The sequence below is a fragment of the Vicugna pacos genome, chromosome 2, assembly GCF_048564905.1.
Source record: "Vicugna pacos chromosome 2, VicPac4, whole genome shotgun sequence".
Classification (NCBI taxonomy): Eukaryota; Metazoa; Chordata; class Mammalia; order Artiodactyla; family Camelidae; genus Vicugna; species Vicugna pacos.
The window spans coordinates 70093019-70111100 of NC_132988.1; the positions used below are offsets into that span (position 1 = coordinate 70093019).

Below are 18082 nucleotides of genomic sequence, written 5' to 3' on the forward strand. Positions count from 1 at the left end.
TACTGACGATGTGTTTGTGAAAGACGTATATTCAGATATATTCTAGAGTCACTTTAAAAAATATTCTGTTGTCACCTCTAAATGAAATGTGTCAATAATTAAGTTCTAAAGTAAATTTAAAAATAAAGTCCATTGTCCTATAATAATGCAGAAAGAAAATATCATTCATAAATATCATTAGATTATAGTGTTCTAATTTGATACAAATACAAAAAAGTTCCAAATCATAGATCTAGAAGGAACATTAAAGTCAAGTAATTTGAGACTCTCATTTCACAAGTGAAGAAACTGAATCCCTTAGAGTTTAAATGATTTTCAAAAGAAACAAAGTCTTTGTCTGTAGAACCAGAACGGATGTCCCTAAACCACTGTGCTTCTAAAATAAAATATTTAGAGTTTTCTTCAGTTTAGCATCAACTAGATACTGGGTAGCACTAGTAAAGTAATTTCCTGGGATATGTTGAACTATCTGATTAGTGATCGTATTCTAGATACAGAAGACACTGGTTTGTTGTATATTCTAGCTTTCAAAATTAATAATCAGCCTTTCCATCTATGTCCTAAGTTATAAAAAATAAAGTATTATTTTATAGTAAATAGTCTAAGTAAAATTTCTTTCAAAACAGTTTCCCTTCAAAATAAAATATTAAAGCAATAAAAAGAAAGAGAGCTTTACAGTGGGAACTGTGGTACTTGAAAGCTAGACAGGACTAGAATTCATGTAGCAAAGAATAAAAGTAAGGCCTGGGAGGCTGCAACACAAATCTCTCATTTTAAGACCCGGCTTTGGTGCTAAGGAGCTGAGTGACCTCGAGTGAGCCATGCGCCTGCACTAGGTTTGGTTTCTCCGAAGTTAGTGCTCAGATTTCATCATCATCATTATTATTTTCTGACTTCCTCAAAGATTAAGAACATTTCTTTTACTGTAATAATTTGTAATATTTTAAGCCCAACTAGATGCACTTATAAAACTGGAAGAATACAATTATCTTTCTAAGCAAGGAAACAAAAGATTGCATACCAGTACTACATATAAACTTGGTTCAGATTCATGCTACCACCAAACTCCTACCCCCAGATCTCAAAGGAATGTCCCCAAATAATCACTCCCACATCAGTGTAGGCTGAGCCAGCTTCAGAATCTTACGGTCCATTGCCAGTTAGGTTGAGGAGACACATCATTACAACTGGTATTTTTCCAAAAAGGGATTAAAATTTTCACTGAGAATTGCTGCACACACCACATAGAGTATTATCAGATTTTTCTGAACTGCTCAATGAAAATAAGACCAATTTAGTACTTCAGTATCATTTTAACTTTACACTTTTAAAGTTTTTATTTTGCATTACTTGCTAGCTATCTTTCACAGAATATTGGAAATAATTTATTTCACTTAATCCTAGTAATTTAACCCTTTTCCATTTGGCAGACATTTTTCTCCTTTCATTTTCAATTGATATGAAACTTGCATGGCTGATGTTACTTTCAAATTAAACAGCCCTTGCATAACTATTGCTATTACATGGGGTGCAATTGTAAGTGTCAAAGCTGCAGCTGGCTTCCTCCTTCTCCTTTCAACTAAAGAAAAATCACTAAGTAATACCAGTGGGATAAAGCTTCTGCCAAGGTCTCTGGGACAAGAATTAAGTATTACATGCAAATCAGGCATGCATTACAATTTTGCAAAATAAATTCTTAGAAAACTCTTAGTTAAGCCTTTGTACTAACTATACATGTAATGATGCTTTTATTAGAATATACAATGGTTTAGTCAGTCATCATTCATGCTCACCGTTTCATGATTTGAAAAAAAGTCCCTCCCAGTAGCCCACTTGGAAATTTAAGGATATGATATTAGCGATTCTGCAGAACTATTTATGGGCAAGTTTCTATCAATGGGCTATTTTTTCAGTATTCAACTTTTAATAAGTAATACATGCTAATCTTTATAATATGTAATATCACATACTTATAAGCTGTGAGATTTATAAATGTTCAAATTATTTACATGTATTGTCTTGCTTGTGCCACAAAACAACCCACTGATGTAGGGAGAGGTGATCTCTACTCATTTTTAGACCTGCTACTTCTGAGGCCTAAGCTGGTGTCTCGAGACTGCTGGCTGCGTGGTTTCCATGAGGTCACTGAGCCAGCTGCGCTAGAAATAGCTGGAGAGGGAAAGATCATGACTCCCATGCCTGTGATTTCCCACCCCACCTCCAAGTCAGAGGACAAATTTACCTTAGGTCCCAAGAGTCCAGAAGTATATAGAATTAAAGAGATGGCCTAATTCCCTTACTAATTCTGATTTGGATTAATTTTTACTTGCTTGTCCCAAACATGATATAACTTGAGTGTCTTCCTCTCAAATATAAATCCATTGACTTGTGAGCCCTGCTGCTTCTAGACCCCATACCAGTCTCCTTGCACATGGTGTCTGGCATTCTGCCTTAAATTACATTAATTACATTAATTTCTCAATGCGTCTTACCCTCCTTGCTGTAGTTTAATGAGGATTTTGCATTCCTTTCAAAACTAGAATGTCAACGTTTACAAAATAAGTGCATATGAAACATTTATTGAATGTGCTATTTTCTCATAAATTCAAAGTTTAATTTATATATTCTGAAAGTTTAAAAAAAACTATCTTAAATTGAGGTAAAATGGTGGTTCCACAAATTTTATCATTTAAAACAACAGAAAAGGAAAGTAATTTGAGGAACCAAACAACCAAAAAAAAATTTTTGTTTTAATTTTCAAGATCCACAATTACTTACAAAGGCAGGAATAAATGTTCACCTGAAATTCCTAATGTATGATAAACCCATCAATGAAACGTATTTTATTTTTCCTGATAATGTTCTCATTGAAAAATGAAATAGCTGTTACGTAAACAGCAAATACTGACATACAAAGTAAAAGTGGCACTTGGCACACAATCCTGACCATCTTATGACAGTCATACTCAGAATTATGGGTGCTTTCATCTACAAGTGAAATCTCTTTCAGCAGCACTTTCATAGGGCCTTAAAACATTTTTGAGTAAAGACAAAGCATGTTGCTTCAACTTTCAGAAATAAGAAAAGTTAGTCATCAAGGCTAAGTTACTGCCTGGTGTATAGAGGAAATCAGTGGGCACCTAAGGGTTTGAATTAACAACTTCTGGGTCAATCATACAGTCAGTTAACAAACCTTTATTGAATATATTCTATGTGCTAGACCTGGCATTAAGCATTAGGGATAAAAAGACAAAGAACACCCTATTATACCCTCAAGGAACTTAAAATTTAATAAAAGGAAACAGACTTTTCAAGTAAATGCAGAGAAGTACTATAGGTATTATAATAAAAATATGTACCTATTTTAATGGGAAACTGAAAGTAAGATTGGCCCATTCTACTGAGGTACTGTAGAGAAGGTGCTCCACCAACTGAACCTCGAAAAATGATCGGGATGTTGAGCAGGGGCTCAACGGCAAGGGAATGAGTTGTAGGCAGCGGGAGAATCAAGTGCACAGTATGGAGTTGAAATTGCACCATCTGCTCGTGGAACTGCAAGTGAAGTGGCTTAGAATAGCTGGACCTATAGCCACTCTGCACCCTCAGCCCCCGTAGTTCTGGGTCTCCCTTTTGGTCCTGTTAGTATTGGGAATTCAGGGCTTCCGTCTCTGCTGCTGTTATCTGTCTCCTGCATCTGCTTTCAAATCAGGACTGCCAACATGACTGCACCCCTTGTCTGTTTTCTTAGTCCCCTGGGCCTAGAAAGCAATGTCAGCCATCTTTCAATCCCTCCTTCAAAGGTAAGACTGTCATCCAGACCATTTTAGACAGAATTCCTTGGAAGCAGAGCCTGCTGTTGCCAAAGACAGGAAGTCAGGGTATTGGAGGTGATGGGTCTCAGAGATTCTTTGAAACAATCATCTGACCAACATCACAAAGAGCCAGACTTGCCTCTTAAATGGCAGGGATAATCAAGATGGTTATCAAAATAATTACAAAAGGTAATAGCTACTCATGTATTTTACCTACTATCGTGCTAGATGCTTTAAGTGTACTGTCTGCAGTCCTCACAACAGCTCTGCCAAGTGTTTGCTTCTTCCTGAGTTTTATAACCGAGGCTCAAGGAAGTAAAGCTATACTTGCAAAGCCTATCAGTGGAAGAATGAAAACTGAACTCATGGCTGTCTGACTCCAAAACTCAGTCTCTTTCTATGACGTCATTCCTATAAAGAAGAATGATCTAATGACCTACAATTTCACACACCATATATAGAAATTAATTTCATTATACATGATACACTTTACATGCACTTTTAGCTTTTTGCTTCCATTCAGTAAATACTTTCAAGCACCTACTGTGAAGCAGGCCTGAGTGTTTAGGGAATCAAAACAGAATAAAATAATTCTTGCCCTCGAAGAACTTATTTAAAATCTAGTGGGGATAAAAAGGCAAGGACACAAAGATCTTTAATATAAATCAAAATATTACTTGGACACAAAGATAAGTACTGCTACTGAGGTGTAAATGGAGGTTTCTTGATGTTCAGATGCAGAAGTCCCACGGGTCAGAATGTAATTATAAATGTTTACTGAGCACTTACTTTGTTTTGGCTCTTGTTTTAAGTACATTACATTTAATTCTACTGTGTCTGTATTATTATTCTTATAATTTTAAGGATGATTTTAAAGAGTTCATTTCAAAGATGAGGAAAATAAGTTCTGGAAGACTAAAGCAATGTGTCCAAAGATACCTATCCAATAAGAAACTAAGTTAGATGTAAGCCTGTAGTAGTAGGCTCTTAGAGCCCACACACTTAACTGCTCTGACATTCTTCCTAGTTTGGGAAAGTCTCTTCTGAGTTGGGAAAACCATCCAAAGCCTGTCCCGAAGAAGGGATGGATTTCTAGTAGGTGGCAGAGACGGGATTACCTTGTTGGCATCTGTTTTTTTCTATCATAATGATGCTGAACAAATTGGGGTGCAGGGCTGTTTTCTTGCTTTGCAGAAGAAAAAACTCAGGCATTGGGAGATCAAGTGGTTCATCTTAAAGATCATGCAATTAATTTATGCCAGAAGAGGGAACCAGTCTGAGCCTCCCAACTTCGTGCTCAGTATCTTTTGCATCTGATGGCTCCATATGTCTCTACCCATCCCTACTCAGTCAATAATTCATTAAACACTTCTTGACCTAAAAGGACTATGCATCCCTTATTTCAAGACAAATGTATAAGATTATAAGCTAGGAACTTCCCTTATCCAATTCACAATGTAAATCAGCTTGGAGGGAGTGGCATATGAGTGGAGGGTAGGGATAGTACTTTGCATCCCTGAAACATAATTGTTTCACTTGTATAAAGACTGTCATTCCATCCCTTCTCAGCTTTTCCCTTACTAGATTAAATGACTGCAAATTTTATGCTTTCTTTTCCAATTTTAGCTCTAGGTGGTTTAATTTTTCTTACTGCTTTCTTCTGAAGTCTTTTCATGGTCCTCATATCTTGCTGAAATTGTGGGCCCCTAAATAAAATTGTGATTAAGGCCTGACTAATGTTAATTCTGGGAGGATTAATGAGCTTCTCTAACAAACTATTTTCTTACTGACAAAAAACAGTACCTTGCCTTAATATATAAAAAAATATGAACATTTATAGTGTATTGTTAATTCATGTTTAGTTTGTCATCAGTTATAAGCCTTTTCCTTCCATTTTCAAAAATAGCCAGTGTACACTAATTAAAGAATATGGATTTAGTTTTTATGGCCCTCCATCCTTTGCCTCTCCTTTCAACTAGTTATATGTTTGTTTATGCTTTTTTGACACTATTATCCAATTACCCAGTGACCCATGCTATCAGCAAATTCAATGCATGTGCATTGGATATATTCAGCCACTATTCAAATAACTGATGAAAATATTATATGTTGTCTGCCTATCAATCATGTTGACGTATCTACTCACATAAGTCAAATACACTGTGCATGTTTACAGATACAGCTACCGCCAAATGTACAAATAGTGTTAGGAAAAAACAGAACAATAAATATTAGTCTTTACAAATAGTGTTGTAAGGAAGCAAATGTTTGTCATCAAGACTAGATAGAATATCTTTTTATTCAAAAATTTGAGCATATCTGAAAAGTACTGCAAACTTTCCAACTAAATTGATGGATAAACTCATGCTCACTCATACCACTTCACTAAAGTTATAGTAAAGTGATCAGACCAAAATTCAAAAATTCACAAGGACCAAGAGAATGAAAGAGGAGTCTATACCAAAAGACAGAAAGAGACAGAACAAGTGGCAACTGCCTTAATAGACCTAAAAAAGTAGATCCTATAAGGAAAACATGGCCCCTAAAGTACTTAGACTTTATGGCATGCAGATAACTCTGGGTGAGTAGGTAGAGGCAGAACTAAAATCAGAAAGATTTGCTGAAGATATAAGAAGCAGTGAACCACCGGATCCACTTCACAACTCCTTTCCACATAAGATGGAAGGTTTTGTCTCTGGAAAATTCTGTCAGGCCAACGCACCCTAGGCACAGGGCACCCTAGAGGTTGGCAGTGAGAATTCTGATCTCCAGACAAGTTCAAGAGAATCTTCTCTGGAGAATCTGCCTGCCCAAGAAAAAAAAAAAAAAAAAGGCTTACAAATACTGACACTGGAAGTTCTCCATTGAAATGATCCAGCTAGATCACCCGAGAATGGAACCCAGACCAACAAGCTCTAGCTCACACACAAAGCTTCCAACCAGCCCTTGAATAGCTTGCACAACAGCCAATAGCCAAAATGCATAGGTCTCGAATGTGAAAGACAGGAGCCCAAACAAACAAAAATAAGTGAAGGAAGGAAATATAGACTATGAACCAAGCAAATTCTGTCATTAATATCCTGAGAGAACTAAATGAAGAATTAGCATTCATGAAATAAGAACATGATGATTCTTTAAATTCAGAAAATAAAAACGAATCCTTGGAAATTAAAAATATGATAGCAGACTTGAAAAACTCAAGAGAGGTGTTGGAGGGTAAAGCAGAGAAAAGTTTCCAGAAAGTAAATCAAAAAGACAAAGAAAATAGAGGGAATAAATAAATAAAATTAAACAAATAGAAAAAGATTTAATAATCAATAAAAAGAGGCCAGAGAGAAGGATGAAAGCAACAGGAAAAAATTATGAATGAAATAATTCAGAAGAATTCCCCATAAAACTTTCTAGATTGAAATGGACTACTAAGTTCCCAGGACAATGGAGGAAAATAAACTTACAACATGATGTATCTTTATAATATATCAGACAGGGCAAACTTACAATTCTAAAAAGTCAAAACTCTCCAAAGTACTCAGACAACTCTTTTTAAACTAATAAATTCTTAACTATATAAATAGTTTCTATTCCAATACTTTTTAAAACATTCATTCTCTTATACTTCAAAGTTTTAAATCACAAAGTTAATATATCGGATTCTCTTAAACAAAGCAAACACAAATAACAAATAAAGATTATCTTTATTAACACAAAAGCACCAATGTTGTAGGTTTGATTTATTTCATAATCTATATTTTTAAATTTCTATTGAAGTATAGTTGATTAATAATGTTTCAGGTATACAGCAAAGTGATTCAGTTTTATAAATATATATAATATATATATATTCTCTTTCAGATTCTTTTTCATTGTAAGTATTACAAGATATTGACTATAGTTCTTTGTGGTATACAGTAGACTCTTGTTGCTTATCTATTTTATATATAGTAGTGTGTATTTGTTAATCCCAAATTCCTGATTTATCCCTTCCCTCCCTTTCTCCTTTGATAACCACTAATCTGTTTTCTGTGAGTCTATTTCTGTTTTGTAAATAAGTTCATTTTTATCATTTGTTAAGATTCCACATATAAGTGATATCATATAATATTTGTCTTTCTCTGTCTGACTTACTTCACTTAATATAATAATCTCTAGGTCCATCCATGTTGCTGCAAATGGCATTATTTCTTTCTTTTTTATGGCTGAGTAATAGTCCATTGCATATATATGTGTGTGTGTGTGTGTGTGTGTGTGTGTGTGTACATACACACACACACACACACACAACATATTTTCTTTATCCACTTATCTGTCTATCGACATTTAGGTTGCTTCCATATCTTGGCTATTGTAAACAGTGCTGCTATGAACACTGGAGTGCATGTATCTTTTCAAATTAGAGTTTTTGTTTTTTCCAGATATATGCGGAGGAGTGGAATTGATGGATCATATGGTAACTCTATTTTTAGTTTTTTAAGGAACATCCATACTGTTCTCCATAGTGCTGCACCAATTTACAGTCCCACCAACAGTGTAGGAGGGTTACCTTATGTCCAAACCCTCTCCAGCATTTATTATTTGTAGACTTTTTGATGATGGCCATTCTGACTGGAGTGAGATAATATCTCATTGTAGTTTTACTTGTATTTCTCTAATAATTAGCACTGTTAAGCATCTTTTCATGTGCTTGTAGGCCATCTATATGTCTTCTTGGAGAAATGAATATTTATGTCCTCTGTCTATTTTTTTATTGGGTTGTTTGTTTGTTTGTTATTTATATTGAACTGTTTAAGCAGTTTGTATATTTTGGAAGTTAATCCTCTATCAGTCACATCATGTGCAACAAAATCCAAAGTTAGTAGAAGGAAAGAAATCATACAGATAAGAGCAGAAATAAATGAAACAGAGACTAAAAAGAAACAAAATAATCAATGAAACTAAAAGCTGGTTCTTTGAAAAGATAAGCAAAGTTGATAAACTTTTAGCTAGACTCATCAAGAGAAAGAGGGAAAGAGCACAGAACAACAAAATCAGAAATGAAAAAGGAGACATTACAAGTGAAACCACAGAAATACACAGGATCATAAGAGACTACTATGATCAACCATATGCTGATAAAATGAGCAACCTAGAAGATAGGGACAAATTTGCAGAATGGTACAATCTCTCCAGATTGAACCAGGAAGAAATAGAAAATATGAAAGACCAATTACCTGTACCGAAATTGAATACATAATGTAAAAACTCCAAACAAACAAAAGTCTAGGATTAGATAGCTTCACGGTTGAATTCTACCAAACATTTAGAGAAGTTAATGTTAATGTCTATTCTTCTTCAACTATTCCAAAAAAAATTGCAGAGGAAAGAACACTTTCAAACTCATTCCATGAGCCATCACCCTGATACCAAAATCAGACAAAGACATCACACACACATAAAAATTACAGACCAATATCACTGATAAACATAAATGCAAAAATCCTCAACAAAATACTAGAAAATCAAATCCAACAATATATTAAAAAGGATCATACACCATGATCAACATAATTGTACACCTGGGATTTATCCCTGTGATGCAAGGATTTTTCATTGTCCACAAATCAATCAATATGATATACCACATTAACAAATTAAAGAATGAAATCCATAAATGAAGAAAAAGCTTTTGATAAAATTCAAAATCTATAATAAAAACTCTTCAATGTGGGCATAAAAGGAACATACCTCAGCACAATAAAGGTCATATATGACAAACCCACAGCTGACATGCTCAGTGGTGAAAAGCTGACAGCATCCCCTCTAAGATCAGGAACAAGACAAGGATGTGCACTCTCACCACTTATATTCAACATAGTTTTGGAAGTTCTAGACACAGCAATCAGACAAGAAAAAGAAATAAAAGGAATCCAAATTAGAAAGAAGTAAAACTGTCACTGCAGTTGACATGATAATACACATAGAAAATCCTGAAGACACCACCAGAAAACGACTAGTGCTCATCAATGAATTTGGTAAAGTTTCAGGATATTAATTAATATACATAAATCTGCTGCATTCCTATACACTAACAACAAAATATCAGAATGAGAGATTAAGAAAAGAATTTCATTTACCATTAGATCAAAAAGAATAAAATACCTAGGAATACATTTACCCAAGGTGGCAAAAGACCTGTATTCTGAAAATTATAAGACAGTGATGAAAGAAGCTAGAGAGGACACAAAGAGACGGAAAGATATACTATGTTCTTGGATGGGAAGAATCAATATTGTTAAAGCTGCCATACTATCCAAGGCAATATACAGATTTAATGCAATCCTTATCAAATTACCAATGGTATTTTTCACAAAACTAGAACAAAAGAATTTTTTTAAATATATATGGAGACAAAAGATCCTGAATAGCCAAAATAATCTTGAGAAAAAAGAAAGGAGTTAGAGAAATCACACTGCCTTACTTTACACTATACTACAAAGCTATAGTAATCAAAACAGTATGGTATTGGCACAAAAACAGACACATAGATCAATGGACAGAATAAAAAGCCCAGAAATAAACCCACACACATATGGTCAATTAATCTATGACAAAGGAGGCAAGAATATACAATGGAGAAAAGACAATTTCTTCAATAAGTAGTGCTGGGAAAACTGGACAGCTACATGTAAAAGAATGAAATTAGAACATCCTATAAAACCATATAGAAAAATAAACATAAAGTGGATTAAAAATCTAAATGTAAGATCGGAAACTATAAAACTCCTAGAGGAAAACATTGGCAGAACGCTCTTTGGCATAAATTTCAGCAATATTTTTTTGGATCCGTCTCCTGGAGTAATGGAAACAAAAGCAAAAATAACAAATGGGACCTAATTAAGTTTAAAAGCTTTTGCACAGCAAAGGAAACCATAAACAAAGCAAAAAGACATCTGTATTTTTAATTCAAAATTGTACTAGGGTTAAATCACTTACCCAATTTAGGGGAACATTATTGTCTCACACAGGCTGAACTTACTGAGTTGAAATTGTAGATCCTAACATCCTGTAGTGCAGACAAATAATCATTCTAGGATGATTCTACCCAAGGCCATCCATGTTGCTAATTCTTCCACAATTGATTGGATTCAACAAATTTCACTGATCCCTAATTGGATTCTGGATTCTTATCAAGCTTTGTGAAGTTTGATGCTGTCTCACTAGATTCTACATTCATCTAGATATTATCATCATTCTATCAGCCACATTCCCTAGTCATTCTTATTAAAGAAACCATAGTACTAATTTATTTTAGTTTATGAAAAGGATTCAAATCCTGTTTCTGTCAATTTCTAGTTCCGTGACATAAACAAGTTTTTCAGTTGCTCTAAATCTCAGTTTGCTCTTCAATAAGATGGAAAAGAGACAAAATAACTAAAACTGCTTCACAGGATTTCATTACCACTTTATAAACTGTTAAAGAGCTATTTTAATAAGGTAGGAACTATTTGCATTTCCCCCAAAAAAGCAAAAAGAAAAAACAAAATTAAGTTTCTCTCCCATATTATTTAGGGCTGAGACACAAGAAAAACAAGTCATTGTACTGTCACCAAAATAAAGAGATATACTGAAAAATACTGATAATTCTTTTTAAAACACATGCCAGAATGTATACATCCAAATTAATGTCATATTATTCAAAGTACCTTTGTAATATCATTTGCTTAATAGTTTTGCTCACTTATTTCAAGATCTGTAGTACAGTCTTGTTAATATTCACAGTGCTGTGATTCTTATCCCTTGAAAGTGAATTTGGTTTTAAAAAGAGTCATAAGTCATTTGACTACAAAGCTATTCACTGCTAACTGTTCATTAACTGGGGATTGGTTTATATACTGAAGTACTCTACAGTCATGAAAAATATGAAAACTATGTATGGATATGATATGATCTCCAAGATTTTCCTTAACAAAACAAAGAAATTGTTTGTGAGCACATTAGTATTTACCTTGAAAAATCCAAAAGAAATAAACACACTTACATAACTATATTTCCTTAAAATGTGTCTGAAAGAATATCCACAAAGGCAAACTTTGGTATCTTCTAGGTCAGAGAATCATGTGAATTTATTTACTATTAACAAAATAGATTTTTTACAAGTAAAGTCTGAAGAAGAAAGTAAAAAAAATCACGCTGAATATTTATGGATAAGACTGAAATTAAGGAAATGAGAGTGATTTTCTTATGAAACTCACAGATTAATTCTTTATGTAGCAATTAAAAAATTCCTTTTCAGAAAAGATTTGACTTCTTCCTTTGATGATCTGATGAACAACACATATTTTGAAGTATACATCCTATACATTTAAGATGCTTGGCTTTTTAAAAAGTACAATATTCTCTTTACCTTAAAGTCATACCTTACATATGTTAACATATAAAAATAAATCTGATAGACTAAAACAGCTTTTTCCTTTCTTATAATTTTGCAAATTACTGTTACAAATGCATAGAAATACATTTTCTCCAACTATACAAGTCCTTTCTAATATCATAATTAATCTGGTTTTAAAATTTAGTGTGTCATTAACTATGAATAATGAATAAAACTTCTGATAAATAAGAATTCCTTTAAAATTACATATATTTTCTGTAACACTTGGCATTTTAAATACTATTACCAACTTAGCCTTTATTTGTGTGTGTGTTTTCTGAAAATTTGTGTAATGATTACCAGAGCTTTCTGTTCCTTTTCACCTGTGGTTGTTTGTGTGTTTGATGCAGAATCTAATATTTGTAGGTATGTATGCTGTGCATATATACATTTGCAAGCACACACCATCACATTTGTAGCGTTAGGACTTGCTATAGGTAGCAAGAAAAATAAAGTGCATTATTAGACCTGTTTTAATAGCAGAGTTTACTATTATCTTTTTAAAAATGCACACAGCCTTAGTAAAGACAAAAGCACAAGAATGGTAAATCACTCTTACTTTCAAGGACTGAACATTCTTTCAAACAGTTAACTGCAAAATGCATAAAACTGTGAAACACATAAAAATGGTATGTAACAAATAGTAAAACATAATGGAAGTTTAACTGTTAAAAGAATAAAACCTGCTAAATGAATAACAGCAGTAGCCAAGCCGGCTATGATTTCATGCTTTTCCATTGTAAAATGTAGGAATCCATTCACATATAATAATTCCAGAGGGAAAGTTCCACAGTTTTAAGATATTTGTGGAGTAACAAGTCAGCTTCACTAGAATCCTCCTCATTTTAAAGACAAACAAAACCTGCTGATGCTGCACATTCCTGAGAAAAGTAAAGATTTAACTTCTCAAGAATTAGAAATGCTTAGTTACCTGCTTTCCAGAATAATTTGCTATACCCTTACAAAAGACAGACACATACGAAAGCACAAAATAAGTGTTTGTCATCAAAAAAAAGTGCACATATAGTAAGAACCAGTCTGCTGACTTATACAATGGCTGGTGAACTCCTTCCCAGGTTTCTCTAGTTCTCTGTATTATACACACTTCCTCAACAAGAGAGAATTGGTATATTTTGCAAAAGATTGTTCTTTTTTCTAGTTTGACAAAATTAAACTCTTAACTTACATTTGACAGAAATAACTGAACTGGGGAAACTCTCATTACTTCCTACCTAACTCCTTGTGGTAGATTGATTGCACTAGTGACCCTAATTCTTTACTTTATTATGTGACTTTGGAGTTTCTCCCATTAAAGCAAAGAATATTTCCACACCCAATGTGACTTGCTTTGGTCAGAAGAATGAGGTAGAAGTTACAATGCCCAGTTTCAAACTTAGGCCTCAAGAGGCCTTGCATGTCTCCAATTACTCCCTTGCATCTTTTTCATTATAAGGGGAAGACATCTTGGGGCTATTTGCTGATCATGGGGAGAGGACAATGAGAGATACACTGAGTAGAGCCACTCCAGCCAACTGTAGACATGAAAGGGAACTCTGTCAAGATTGGCAAAACTGTCCACCTGAGCTTAGCCTAGATAAGTTGACTTACAGAATCATGAAAAATAATAAATAATTATTGCTTTAAGCCACTGGGTTTTGGTATAGCTAGTTACTCAGCAATATCTGATATTTCCTCCAACACTTTTTTGGTCATTTCTTCTTTCTATACGAATGTCCCTCTTGATCATTTTGTAGGCTCACGAGCCACAGGAGTGTGTCAACAACATAAGAAGTATTGCCTTAGACTAGGAGTTTCAGTTTCACTGTAGGTTTTAAAATCTCTCCTACTCTCTAAAGAACTCTTTAAAAAGCATGCAATAGGATAATCTGATTTCTCTTTACTCAGCATTATCTTTAATCAGGTAAATTAATCTCAGTAACATCAGATTATTCAAAGGAAATGACCACATAATACAAGGCATTTGAATTATTAAATATTTATAGATTCTTACTTCACAGAGCTACGTTCTCAATCTTTACAAAAATCTTCTACATATCAATTTATAGGTGGAAGGACTATCTTGGGAGAAGCCAAGTGAATATACTTTACAACGGACTTATATTGAGAAGTCACCCAAAAGGATTGGTCAATCAATGAAGATGGGATTGCCAAAAAGTGAAAAAAGAAAAATCAAGAAGGACTAGAGATGGATAACATATAGAAGGGCAGGATGAGGACTTTTACAGAATAATCAACCAAAGAGGAAAATAACCATAATTACAAATCAATCAATCAATCAATCAATCAATCCATTTAAACTCTAGAAATTGTCTTAAGGGCATATAGCAAATGAGGAAACACTTATTGAAGAAAATCTACTTAATCTTAGTAACAACCATGAAAGTCTATGGCATTTTAACAATTTGCTACAGTCCTATCTCCCTGCTCAGTGTGATGGAATATCCGCTCTGGGTGGGAATAGCCAGGAACACAGGGATCTCTTCACTGTCAAACACCCAAGCAAGGGCTACAGTATCTCTCCAGGAGAGGCAGGCCACTGACATTTCCCATCTCCACCCACCTCAACTCCATGTTGCAGAAGCCCTATTCCAGGCAAGAAGAGTTGAGGGTTAGAGGCTCTCTTCCTCTACCCAGTACTCATTCATAGGGCAGAAGTTCTTCCCCAGGTACAGCAGACCAATAATATTGTTCCAACTCACTCACAGGGCAAAGGTTTCATGCCAAGAGAGGCAACCTGAGAAGAGTCAGAGGCACAGCCCATGCCTAGCATGCTACTCGTAAATGAGGCGTGTCTCTTCTAGAGAAGCAGGACTCCATCTCCTCCCTCAGGCCTAGGGCAGTGGTGCAGAGGTTCTGCCCAGGGGAGAGAGGTAGGATAGAAGAAAAAGGAGTTCAAAAGTGCTTCTGCACCCCCCCCCCCAAAAAAGTGCTTCCTAGAGGGATTAACTTCACTAGGAATAGACAGTGGGAACTTCAGGCCTAAGGGTACTCTCAGAAACAGTGGGGATTCTGGTGGTAAGCAATTAAGAGTTGACCAGTAACTTTACAGACCAACAACTAACCATAGATCAGCTTGAAGTTTACTGGAAAGACCCAGAGAAAAATACAGCTAGGAAGAGCCCTCCTGGGGTCAAAACAAACCTTGAAGTCCAACCTTAAACACTTCCCCTTCAAAGGGGCTCGATTTAATTGGATCAGACTATGGGGAAATGTATGTCCCCAGGCACTGTCAAAAACAAGAAAGCAATCAGTGGAGCCTAACAGGTAGGTGTGATGTCAGCATAGGCAGGCAGGATAACAGAAAGACAATGGAAAGAGACAGTCAAATAGTGCCCTGGAGGAAGAAAATGACTTTACTAAAACATTCCAACATGGTCACTAAACAAAGAAGCAAGCAACAACAACAAGCTCCACAGAGTGGAGAGGAAGAGGAGGAATCTGTACACAGAGGTACTATAGCAGATTAGCTAAAAGGTTTGATTTTCAACAAAAATAATGAAACATGTAAAGAAACAGAAAAGTGGGACCCACATACAGAAAAAAAAAAAGCAGGCAATTGAAACTGCCTTGAGAAGGGCCCAGATGTCAATGTAGCCAAAAAGAGTCTGTAAAGCAATTACCATGAAGTAAAGAGATAATGGAAGGTATGATGACAATGTGCCATTAAATGTGGGATATCAATTAAGAGAGAAATTATGTTTTAAAAGAACCAAATAGAAATTCTGGAAGTACAATAACTGAAATGAAATACTCACTAGACGGGCTCAACAGTAGATATGACCTGGCAGAAGACACAATCAGCAAACCTGAAGACAGATCAATAGAGATTAGGCAATATGAAGAACAAAGAGAAAAGTTAATATAGAAAATAAGCAGAGCCTCAGAGAAATGTGAAATTCTATCAGGCAAACTAGCAAACATGTAGTGAGAGTGTCAGAAGGAAAAAAGAGAGAAATAAGAAGAAAAATTGAAGCAATAATAACTTAAAGTTCCCAAATTTGATTTTTTTAAAACTACACATCTAGAAACTTACTGAATTCAAAGTAGGATAAAGACAAAGAGCTCTACATCCAGACATATCATAGTAAAAATGTTGAAAGCCAAAGACATGAGAAAAAAATCTTTAAAGCACCAAGAGAAGAAATGAAACAAGGAAATCACCATAAAATTAAAATCTGACATCATATCAGAAACAATGAAGGCCAGAAGTCAGTGGCATGGCATTTTCAAAGTGTTGAAAGGGGGGAAAAATGTAAACCAAAAAACTAAGAATTTTATACCATGCAAAACTCTTTCAAAAATTAACATAAAATACATTCCCAAAACAGAAAATTCATTGCTAGCAAATCCAGCTTCTAATAAATACTAAATGAAGTTCTTCAGGCTGAAAGCAAGTAATCCCAGGCAATAATTCAAAGTGTTTGTATTATTTATTATCAGACAAAATGAACTTAAAAAGTCACTCAGGACATTTTATAATGATAACAGTGTCAAACCATCAAGAAGATACAAGCATCATAAATGTATATTATACAAACAACACAGCCCCCAAACACATGACACAAAGGCTGACAGAATTAAAGGGGAAAATACATCAACATTAATAGCTGAAGGCATCAATACCATACATTCAATAGTGGACAAAATAAAACGGAAGATCAACAAGGAAAGAAAAGTTTTGAACAATAGTTTAAACTAACTTGACCTAACAGACGTCACTGGAACACTCTACCCTACAACATCAGAATAAACATTTTTCTTAGTGTCCATGAAGCATTCTCTAGCATAAACTGTATGCTAGATAATAAAACAAGCCTCAATAAATTTTAAAAGACTGAAATAATTTCAAGGATGTTCACCAATTTGAGATAGGAGGGAGGGGGCAGGGCACAGCCATTCAAGCAATGACAGCAATTAACACCAAGACGGTGGAAGCTTCAACTTCCAGTAGGCCTTGAGACCCAAGATGGCAGATTTGACTTCCAGTAGACATTGAGCTTCATTATACACTCACTGTAGTATATTAGCAAGGTAAATGACACTCTCTCAGGTGCCATGACAGTTCCGAGGCTAATCATAAATGGTCAAAAAGTGAGAGGTGGCCCAGTCCCTGGAAACTCCAGCTCCTTCCCCAGGGTAGTTGGAATAATCCTCCCACTTGTTAGCATATAAAGTTACTGAGCCCATAAAAACGAACACCCCCACACATCTTGGCCACTCTCCCTTCTGAGTGAGATGGACCATGCTCTGTCTACGGAGTGTGTATCTACTTTTACGTTAAACTGAACACCAACCCCCACACTTTATGGCCTTTCTCTTGCCTTCTGAAATAGCCTGTACTGTCTATGGAGCATGTGTCTCTCTGAATAAATCTACCTTTACTCAACTGTGGCTCACTCTTGAATTCTTTCTTGTGTGAAGCCAAGGACCCACACTTGGCAGGGTGCATTGTAAGGACTCAACCAAGACCCGGGACACGGCCATCCTCTCACCCCACATTTGTCTTTTTCCTGTATCAAACTGACATGAAATTAGGAATCAATAATAAAAAGAAAATGAGGAAATTTATAAATACATAAAAATTAAACAGCATACACATAAATAACCGATGCAATAGGTAAAAGAAGAAATCACAAGTGAAATTAGAAAATAAAAGATGAATTAAAATTAAGACACAACGTATCAAAAGGTATGGCATGCATGTAAAGCAGTGCTTGGAAGGACATTTACAACTATAAATGCCTATATTAAAAAAGAAGACCTCAAATCAATAATTGAACCTTTCTTTTAAAAACACTGTAAAAAAGAGCACCTGAACCTAAATCAAATAGAAGTAAGAAAT

At 34.9% G+C, this 18082-nt stretch overlaps 1 protein-coding gene across 13 annotated transcripts in view; it reads right to left on the bottom strand.

The window, feature by feature from the left end:
- The window catches only part of ADAMTS3 (ADAM metallopeptidase with thrombospondin type 1 motif 3), a 486980-nt gene that overhangs the window by 401897 nt on the left and 67001 nt on the right, over window positions 1–18082 (bottom strand). For 3 of the 13 annotated variants that reach the window (XM_072941163.1, XM_072941155.1, XM_072941218.1), the window contains exon 1: window positions 10825–10923. The exons of 7 other annotated variants lie outside the window; for them this stretch is intronic. In XM_072941163.1, the coding sequence (XP_072797264.1) occupies window positions 10825–10874 (50 nt within the window). In that variant the 5' untranslated portion in view covers window positions 10875–10923. Of the gene's footprint in view, window positions 1–10781; window positions 10924–15995; window positions 16022–18082 lie in introns of those variants that run through there. 3 more of the 13 variants (XM_072941223.1, XM_072941215.1, XM_072941228.1) reach the window with 2 other exon arrangements.